The 10,635-nt window shown below is 52.7% G+C and overlaps 1 protein-coding gene across 1 annotated transcript in view; it reads left to right on the top strand.

Moving 5' to 3' along the window:
• The first annotated feature begins 9,809 nt into the window (after positions 1–9,809).
• WNT7A (Wnt family member 7A) overlaps positions 9,810–10,635 on the top strand; it is a 34,212-nt gene continuing 33,386 nt past the window's right edge. The window contains exon 1 of the mRNA XM_050904691.1: positions 9,810–9,880. Within this exon, the coding sequence (XP_050760648.1) occupies positions 9,810–9,880 (71 nt within the window). The remainder of the gene's footprint in view (positions 9,881–10,635) is intronic.

The raw sequence follows: 10,635 nt of genomic DNA, 5'->3' as shown, positions 1-10,635 counted from the left end.
CTCCAGTAAAGGCTGAATTTCTTGGTGTCTTTTCAGGCTTTCCCTTCTGATGAGCGGCACAGCAAACTCCCTTACTGACAAGAGCACTCATTCGAACCAGACCAGCGAGAACACGGCTGGAAAGCCATTTTAACCTGAACCACAAGTTAAAGGTTACCTCTGGAAGTCCCTCCTAGCTCAGAGAGAAGACACCAAATATTTTGCTTATCCTCTGTGACTATATGGCAGTCTTGGACCAACACATGAAGCTTATTAGAAAAATTAACAATTTTGGCAGATGGACACTAGAATCAATAGTTAAGCTTCTGAGTGTCCTCGCCTGGCCATCAGAGAGACGACCCCACCTGTAGCTCCAGCCTTGGGGACATCTGAGTGGCCACACAGGAGCTGCGGCAGGAGGGCAGGGCAGCGTTGCTAATGCAGCATTTAAAACTTTAGTTTCCTAACGCTGAGTCTGTTCATCTGGCTTAAGCCAGCAAGCTCTGCTGAAGTCAGTGAGGCCAGAACAACCCATGACCACCAAAACCCCGGCCCAGACCCCCCCCAGACAACCCCTAGCCCTTGTGGCCTGGTACCGATTTGCCTCCATGTCACATTTTCTCAACTGTACAAAGTACGTGCTAGGACTTGATCACGTTGTCTTCTGTAGTGTTAGACCCCCAACAGTTTACAACTATGTGTTTAATACCTTTATTTACTCCACAATTACTGTTTGGAAATGTATAACCGGAGGGCTGTGCGGCTCACTCCGAAGACATTACCAGGCCCGTGGTAAACAGATGTGCTTTAAGTGTCTGTACAAACAACCTTTCCAAAAACATGAATTAGCTCAGTCAAGGGTTTTCCATGAATACATTTTTGACAGATCAGTTAATATTGTTTACATAATTTTAAACTACATATTGAACACAAGCCTATTTTGCCTTACATCTTGACGTAAAAATATATCCCTGCATAGTCAGATAGGGAAAAGTTCCTGGCTTTGCAAGGAGATAGGAAACTATGGATAAGAACCCCGATATCTGCAATACAATATCCTTTCTTAGGGTTCACATAATTCCCCCAAAGCTCTCCTATTAGCAAAGGCTGTTTGAACAAACTTGGCTGGAAAACAAAATCTAGTTCAGTACTTTTCCTTTTTTTTTTTTTTACCTGCAGTGCTATTTTAAGACCAGTTTTATGGTTACAGTTTAGGCAATGGCTAAAACTGAAGGGAAAAAAATTACAATATTTCATAAAGTTTATGTGCCTTGCTCATAACTCTCTCTCACACCATGATATCACCATGGCCTCGTGCATTTTTAGTGACACCTTGACATCAGCCTTGTGCATCTCAAATCTTTGAATAGAAGAAAAAAGGGAAGCTTCATTTTGGAGAAAGACAGGGTTTAAGTTCTATTGTTTTAACTATAGCTATAATTATAGTGATATTAATCTCATCACTAGTAGTAATAGTCTCAAAATGTCTTCTGCTGATTGTCAGATTTGTAAATATGTGTTAGTCCAAGGTCAGCCTTCGTCAGAACAAAAAGTAGACCTGTGTCTTCCTCCCCATCATTCCACTTTCTCCACCCTTTCTCTCCTTCCTGCCATGAACATGAGTTTGCTTCCCCTGATCTCCACATGATTTCCTCATGCTATTTGTTACCCCTTCCCATACACAATTTTGTGACTCCGCCCTGCACACATTCAGGGAATAGACAACACCCTTGTTGTCCACGCTGCTGTTCTCCACCCAGCCACACATGCTATCTGCTTTGCACATCACCGTGCTCACGGTCAATTTGTCCAACAAAGAGCTCACGTTACTTTTGCAGCGACCGGTGTCAAGCACAGCTCTGCTTCAGCCTTCTCCTCACTCACTGCCCCGGTGCTGTGAGCAACTGTCGGAGTTCAGCATATTCTGTGGCAAATCACTGGTACCCAGCAGGTTTTGTCACCAAAAGCTACACCAGCAGGACTTCTATATTCAACACCAGCTGGCCACGGCTAGCAAAGATGCACGTTTCACATCCAGTTTTGCAACCCAGCTCTCTTCCCTCCATACGTGCTATCGCTACTCGATCTTTCTGTAGACTTGGGGAGAATCGGATGGCTTTGGAAATATCTTCTTTTAACAGCATCTGTAGCTCTCTGGTTCTTACACTGCCTGGAAGACTGTGTCATATTTGCTGGATCAGATCCATGGTGTTTAAGACCTTTCTTTGGCAACAAATAATCTGCTTTGACAGTTCATCTTTTCACCTCTGTGTCCATTAATAAATGCGTAAACGAAATATCAGGTCTTTTTTTTCCCTCCAAAAAAAAGGCAAAAATAGTATTTGCCTAAGTGCATGTTGTGATAACTGAGGAATATTATTTTCTGCAAATGCAACATATTCCCCAGTGTGTTTGTAATGAGTAACTTGTTATGGGGCGAATCAGAAAAGTCTCCCAGACAAACTGTGCAGGGGAAAAAAAAAAGCCTGGATGAGCAGCATCCCTGTGAACAAATAGCTGTGTTTATACCTGTCAGGGGACAAAAGGTAAAAAGAGAAAAAAAGTGAGCCATTTTAGAACTGGAGGACTACATGATGTGCAATGGGCACCTAGCGACACTTGCAATATTGCTTGAGGGAATAGGAGATGCAGACCAGTGGGATTCACGTACTTGGCTCAAAATTACTGACAAAAAGAGGTCTGTTTCTCTGATTCTGCTATTGATGTTAAGGATTACTGTTTGAGAGAGCAATTTACTTCATGTATATTAATCATTAGCTCCTTCTCTGGCACGTGCAGCAACTACAGGGTCCAAACTCCAAGCAGTCAAGACGGTACCCAGGGGGACACAATCTGCAGCCGTAGGCAGGGTTAAACCCAATCCCATTTCGGAATACAGCCCCAACACCCGGCCTGGTGTGTGCACGCACATGCCTACAGAAGCATGGGAAACCACTCAGAGTGCAGCAACAGCAAGTTACCTAGTCCTAGAGACAGCACAGAAAAAAAGATCAAGGCATTTTCAAAACAGCACGTGAACAACCTTCAAGTTCTCCTGCCTGTGGTTTTTTTTTAACAGTCAATAGGATTGATGATCACATCTTCAGACATGGAGACCTCCTCAACTCTGAGGCCCAAAACCTACAATTTTGCCCCAGAAACAGGGCTAGGTGGAATTCACCAGTTGAGGCTTAGGGCAGCTTCATCAACCCATTACTTTAGCTTTAATGTAAAGTATTCCCTCATCTGTACTTAGATTTAAAAGTCTGAGCAAACCCAAACCCAGAGAAACGCTGGACTCACAGACCTTGTTTTCAGGAGCTTCTCAGGCTGTGTCCAGCTCCAAAAGCCAGGAGACACATCAGAAGCTACAGCAGAGAACGAGGAATGCCCACCTGGGTACTCACACACAGACACAGCGCTGAACCAGATTGGCATAAAACAGCTGCATCTTCCAAGCCACTGGATAGCCAGCAGACTCCTAAATCATCCAAACAGAGCAACTCTTTCCTTACCCCAAATCTTCTACTGGCTTCCAGTCATCCCTCTCTCTCCTCATCTAGCTCTTATAACACTCTGAGCCCATCAGTTACTAACTAGATGAAGCTGCAGGTAATTAGCTCCCGGGTACGTGTACTTGCCTAAACTACTTCTGCCCGCTGGCTTGCATTAACTGCTGAGGTCACCATCTGCCCAGCTTGGATGGGCCCCACCTGGAGCACACCTTAGTGGGACCTGGGGATCTGAGCTTCCCTCTGAAAGGGTGCAAACCTCCTCCGGGTTTCTCAGACCTCTGTCCCGAGCTTGCCAGATACCTGTTTACATCACCAAGTCGATCGATCACAAGGCGATTGATCACAACGAGGCACGTGTCACCTTTATATTGCCACAAGTGTTCAAAACCAGACAAGTCTGACTCTGGAAACCCGCCCCGGCCCGGCGGCGCGGTCAGCCCTGCCAGGCAGGGAAGGCGGCTCTCGCCCTTCCTGAGCTCTGACCTGCCGCAGCTCCTTACGTAATTTACTCCTCGCAGAGAGAAACTCTGCGGCAGGCTATTTATTGCTCGTTTTGCAGTCCCATGAATACATCTGTAAACTGAGAAGTTACTGTGGTTGCTGATGATATGCTATATTGCGGGAGTGGGCCAAGAAGAGCCCAGGAAATTAACCGGCTTTGCGAATGTTGTTTATTTATTTATTGTATTTTTCTAAACACCCTTTTAGGAGGTAGGAGATTCTTAATACAGGGAGCATTGGTATATTAACCTCACATTTTTGCTACTGAAAGGACTCTCTAGTCTGACTTCTACAGCAGATGTTTTGACAACAAAACAGTGCAGCTATGATTAGCCTGATAAAAGGGAGCCAGGGTTGGAGTATTGATGGTATGTGCATCTAGGATCTAGTTACAAAATGGGCTTTTAACCACATTCTCCCTTGTGAATTCATGTTATCGGAGGCCATCTTAAACAAAAAAAGAGAGACAACCTTTCTTTTTCATTTTACGTGGGTATGTTTCTTGTATTTCTTTATGCTTATGAAAAATGAGACATTAATAACCTTGACCAGAACCACACACTGAGCAGACAGGCACTGTGCAAACTTCCTTACTTAGCTTCACTAAGCCCTGCCAGGAGCAGCAGTGAAGCTCTTTAACTAGAGGGAACTATTGGATCCAGTTGTGGTTTTGTGAGGGAGTCCTGAAGGATTGTATGGAGACCAACAGACTTTTCAAGCTTCTTTTTTTTGTCTAATTTATTTTGAGACTACATTTTCAGAGCTGATTAGCTAGCGTACTAAATCATTGCACTGCCTAACCCCAAAAAGCAACCCTGACAAACAATTAACAATAGAAACACCATTGTGGCAACAAGTGATGGATGGCTCAAGGGTGTAGCTTGGGCCTACTCTTTGTTCAGAAGAAAGTTGCTGCTGCTAAATAAAGAAATGGGTAGTAAAAGGTGAGAGCGAACAGATCATATCTGGAATAAAACTACTCGTTCTGCTTGAGGGCATGTTTCCTCATAGCAGCGAGCATCTCAGGAGAGACAGGCGAGCCCCATGGCTCAGGGCAGGCTACAAGTCAGAAACTGCCACGCACCAACCCTCCTTCTGCCACAGCCTGGGATGAAACAGTCTCTCAAGGTTTCTCCTCTTCCACTGTGGGCGAAATACGGTGCCTGCTTGCCTGCAGGCTGGGCGGTGAGGTATCTCCCCCAGGATATACATTCAAGACTTGTACGTACGACCTGTAATTTCAGGCCTGCAGAGACCCTGACCTCCCATGTTCCTCGGAGCTCCGCCGCCAACGCCTGGCTGGGTATCCCGGTCTGTCTGCCAGCCCGTGTCGAGCAAGAGCTGCATCCCGGGGCGGCCAGGCTGCCTGATGTCTGCTCGAAGGGCTGCTGACCCCACACCAGGGTGCATTCCCCAGAAGCAGGGTGAGCCTGACGCTCCCAGCTGCCTTGGCCTCTCGCTTGTAGAATCAGACTAACGCGTTCGGAGCAGGCCTGCCACTTCCCGACGATGCAGACCACTGCGCTTCACGGAGTAGCAAAAGCTGCCTCATAAGTTCCTGCAACGAGACCACAGAGTTCTTCCAAGTGAAGAATCCAGAGAGCTGGATTTTTACCTGCAGATATCTTCTTATGAACCAGGAGCTCTGGGATTTCTTTTTAACCCTTTTAACCCTTTAAGAGCACGGTTTCAAGTTCATTTCTGTTGCCACAGGCAATTTCCTGGTTCCTGCTTTTCTGCCATTATTTTCTAATCGTTTTTCCAAGTTTTATGTTAATTTACCAATTTGCCTATAACTTATTGCTGTGCTCTGTTAAGAGAAATAGAATAATTTATCATAATGCCTCATTGATTTTATTATGCAGAGATTAGAAAGTAAATATAAAGATATAGTGTAAAAAAGGAAGCTGGATATGTATGCATTGTAAAACAAGTGGTAGGTAAAGATTAGTTACTATAGACCACCGGAAAGACCACATGGTTGGAAGGACCACTTAAGTTCTACAACATTTTAAACGGTGATTAAAATGTTTGAGAAACTTTGCCAAACAAGACAAACTACCCTTCTGTAATCTGCACAGGAATGTTATTTTATGTATGCTTCACATGCGCACGCACACATGCACACACGCTTATATATATCTAGGTCACAATTTTTTTAGGAACAAAGAGAGTAAGAGAAAGTCATTGATTAGTCCAGTAAATTATTTATCTCCATTTTCTGAAGAGGCTTTGCCATTTTCCGCTCTTACTGAACCCGAAGACGACATTCTGCTCAGCCTTGACCTATCCCATACCCCTGTACTGTGTTAAACAGCCGACTTGCTGAGGTTGAGTTAGACAAAGTATCTCTAGCTTCAGCATCAGAAATAAAAAAAAAAGCAAAAATGAAGGCTAAAGAGCTCCTGGACCATGTTTTATGTGCCAGATCACCATAGCGGGGAATATGGACTGAACCTGTGAAGCAAATTTAAAATGACCTCCCAGTTATTTTAGCGTTCAGAGGTTCACTTTGGGGGTAGATTTGTTCTTTGGAAAGCAGGTTTAGTTTCAGGGTGAGACTCCTGAGACTTTTTGTGCCCATTTCTGCTCAAGGACTATTGAACCAACGCGACCAATTGCACTGAGAGCAACAAAAAAAGCAACAAACCCCACCTCCACCGTGTGTCCCTGAGTCCTCTGCAGCAGCAGCTCTATTGCTCACCTGCAGTATTCTGGTGGTTGTTTTGGATTGCCCTAGCCCTTAGGAGCCCAAGTGGTGGATCAGGACGTCATTGTACCGAGCTATATAGGGAGCAAAAAATAAAAACCTTCATTCACAAATCCACACAGGCAAAATAGATGCTTTGGTGACTGGCTGCAATGACAGGGCACATTCTGATGCTTAGAAAACTTCTGCTTGATGTGCAAAGAGGACAGTGCACTGAGCACATCCACATTTCCTTACAGAACTGATAACACTTATGTTATACCACTGCTTCATGCAGGACCACCCCACCTCGCCTAAACCACTGGCCTGTATACCTCACAAGAGCTAGGTGAACATCTCTGTATGTATTTGCGTGTTGTGTGCAGGGTACGCCAGTTCTCCGGAATCCTCCGGTTCTTACACACCTGTTCCCATTGCTTCCCCACACACGCAGCCGGCAGTGGTGCTGGTGCACTGTGCGGGGTGCCTGTCCCAGCACGGTATCTGGGGCTGGGCTCACTTTTAGCATCAACACAGTATGTTCCTTGCTGATCTGAGGAGGTGATAGACAAATGCAAATTGGAATAATGCCTTTCTGCCTATCTCTTAATAGCACTTTCCTTTTCTGGGAGGTTTCCCTCCCACCCAAAGAGCATATGCCCTAAGCCTTGAATTTACTTCTCATTAATATATGCTGCCTTATGTTCACATGTATAGGTTGTGCGCTCTGGCCCACTGGCTTGTATCTGGTGCTGGGTGCGCTCCAGGGCTAAGCGCCTGCTTTATTCCACTTGAGGCTGCAAAAGCCTTGGGGCAGCTGCTCCCACCGCCCCCAAACGCCCTCCAGGTGCCGGGGGCTGCCCGTTCTGCCGGCGCTGCCCGCTCTGCCCGCGGCTGCCCGCTCTGCCGGCGCTGCCCGCGGCTGCCCGCTGTGCCGGCTCTGCCCGCTCTGCCGGCTCTGCCCGCGGCTGCCCGCTCTGCCGGCTCTGCCCGCGGCTGCCGGCGCTGCCCGCTCTGCCCGCGGCTGCCCGCTCTGCCGGCTCTGCCCGCGGCTGCCGGCGCTGCCCGCTCTGCCCGCGGCTGCCGGCGCTGCCCGCTCTGCCCGCGCGGGGCTGCGGCTGCTGTCCCCGCCGCGCCCGCCAGGTGGCGCTGTGACAAAGAGTTTGCGGGCGGCGGCGGCGGCGGCGGCGGCGGCGGCGGGACGGGACGGGCTCTGCCCGCGGGGCCCGGGGGCGGCTTCACCCCACCGACACCCCGCATTTCACTTCGTTCTCCGCAGGGGGCCTGGGGCCAGCCGGCCGCTGGCTCCGGCTGCCCGCGGGAAAGGACGGCCCGGCCCGCGGTGGGAGGCTGCCGGGCGTGGAGGTGATGGGAAAGCATCTGCTGCACCGGGAAACGCTGAGCGATGGAGCGGGGGGGGGGGGAGCCCCCTCCCTGCCCCGGGCACTCGGCAGGGACAGGCTCGGCAGGACTGCCGCCCACCCCCGCCGGGGCCGGCTGCCACCCCCGCTCGCCCCCCCCCCTTCTGGTGCGGTTCGGGGGAGCGGCGGGGCCGTGCGGACGCACCGGCGGGGTCGGGCCGCCGCTCCGCTCGCTGCCCCGCGAGAGGGGCTTCGAACCGGCTTCCTAGGAGGGATCCTGAGGGCCTTTCCCTGGCGTTTTGTTTTCAGAAAAACACTATCAGCAGAACAATTCCCGCACCACACCCCTGTTATCATTTAGGTAACCTCCCTGTTTGAAATATTTTAAGTGGACAATAAAATAGTCACCATATCCGTGTAAATTCCCGCAACGAGGAGCCGGGATACTCCTCTCGGCCGGGCCGGCCCCCCCGCGGCAGGAAGGCGGCTCTGCGGAGCGCCCCGGCGGCCGCAGCCGCCTGCTTCCCCCGTGGGGTCGGACCCGGCGCGGCCGAGTCCCACAGACACCTGATGTGAGCCCACTGCCACGCGGGGCCCGGCGGGACACCCGGCTGCGAGCGGCTGAGCGTCCCTGTCTCTGTCATTAGAAGGATCAATCAAAAAATAAGGGGAGAGGGCACTGCAGGTACACGGGGAGGGGGGCGTTTGGGCAACGCAGGGCTTTTTCTTTGCCCGCTGGTGGCTGGGGGGGCGGCCGCCCCTCCGTACCTGCCGGTACCACCTAACCCGCCCCGGTGCGGGGCAAAGCGGCGCTCTCGGGCGCGCCGCCGAGGATGCTGCGGGCTGCCCGGGGCTCGCCCCGCCGCGCCGGTGCATCTCGGCTCGGAAACCGGGAGGGAGAGTAGCAGCACGTTACAGGCGGGGAGGCAGAGCGAGGGGAGGAGCGTCGGGGCCGGGGCAAACGCATAAAACCAGCCCCCAGGTGCTCGGCAGCCCCGGCGAACGGGCGGCTATCGCGGAGTAAAAACTTCAGCCCCCCCGCCTCCCCGGTGCCGGCCGGCGCGGAGCAGCGCGGGGTGCTGGCCGAGCGCGGCGGCCCCATGCCGCCCGGCGGGCCGGGGCCAGCCCCGGGGGCACCCCCCGGTGACACCCCCCGGAGCCCCTGCCGCTTTTCCCCGGGCTGTGCCCGCAGGAGGAGCCGCGCTCTCCGCCCGGGGAGGATCGCTGTGAGCCTCCTTGCAGGCAGGTGATCTGTCTGCCATTTCTGGTTACCCTCCTTCCCACCTCCCCCGCCTTTCTTCCCCCCCGGCTGGACAACTCCCTCCTTTGGAGAACACGCCCAAGTAGCTGAAGAAGAGAGAAAGGGAGGGAAAAAAAAAGGGGGGGGGGGGGAGAGAGAGAGAGATAGTTAACATTGAACCTGGGGGGAGCGCCCGGAGCCGCTGGCGCTCAGGAGGATCCCGCAGCCCATACATCGCCAGCAATAAAGCGCTACGTGTGACAGGCATACAAATCCGGGATAGAGGGAAAAGAGAGCGAGAGGGGCAGACGGACAGCCAGAGCGGAGAGCCCCGGGAGAGGGACATGGTGAGTGCCTGCGGGGGCTCGCCAGCGCGCAGCGGCGGGCGGCGCGGGGCGCGGCGGGGGCTGCCCCTCTCGGCCGCGCTGCCGTGACCCGCAGCTGCACCGCCAGAAACGGCCCCGGGCCAGGAGCGTGGCAGGCATCGTTTCGCATGTTGGTCTGAGACACGGCAAGCAAGGAATATGAACAGGAAAACAAGGCGCTGGATCTTCCACATCTTCCTGAGCCTGGGGATTGTGTATATCAAGATCGGGTAAGTAACTTTTTTTTTTTCTCTCTTTCTTTCTTTCTTTTATAACAATTGCGCTCTCTCTCGCTCTCAGCCTAACCTGCCCAGACCTGTTACTATTTAACTCGGGAAGACTCAAAAAAAAATGATGACGGTGGTGATCACGATTATTTCCTAAAAGACAGGTAGAGCGCCCGCACCTTTGAGCGACCCTCGGGGGCGCAGCCTCCCGCGGGGCGAGGTGGCGGCCCCGGCGATGTGCGGAGCCGTGAGGGGCCGGGCGGCGGCCCCTGCCGCCGGGGGGGACGGGGGACAGGGACGAGACCCGGGGGACACCCCCTCCCCCGGGGCGGCCGGCCCTTCTCCGCGCCGACCTGCGGTTCCCGGTGCGGGGTGCCGCGGCCGCCCTCGCCCCCGCCCGGCTCCCGCAGCTACCTGCCGCCGCCTGCAGCCCGGGGCGGGCCTCCGCTTCCCCGCACGGCAATCCCTCGGCGGCTGCAGCCGGAGGAGACGCCGCCGCCCGCACCGAGAGAGGGAACAGGGAGGGTGGCGGCTCTCCGGTCTCGCAGCATCCCTGGCCCGGCCCGAGCCGCCGCGGCGCTGCCCGTCCAGGTGCGCCCGGCTGCGGGGGGAGGCGGCGCAGCCCGGGGGCAGAGAGCGTGGGTTAGCCCCCTTCCCTCCCTCTCTCCCTCCCTCTCTCTCTCTCTCTCTAACTGTTCAACAGGAGAGGGAAAACCCTCCCAGCCCGTTGCTGTGCGTGGCCCGGGCACGCAACGCCG

This window comes from Gymnogyps californianus, chromosome 13 (genome assembly GCF_018139145.2).
Source record: "Gymnogyps californianus isolate 813 chromosome 13, ASM1813914v2, whole genome shotgun sequence".
Taxonomy (NCBI): Eukaryota; Metazoa; Chordata; class Aves; order Accipitriformes; family Cathartidae; genus Gymnogyps; species Gymnogyps californianus.
The sequence above is the reverse complement of the archived record's forward strand: the minus strand, read 5'-3'. Positions and strand labels throughout refer to the sequence as shown.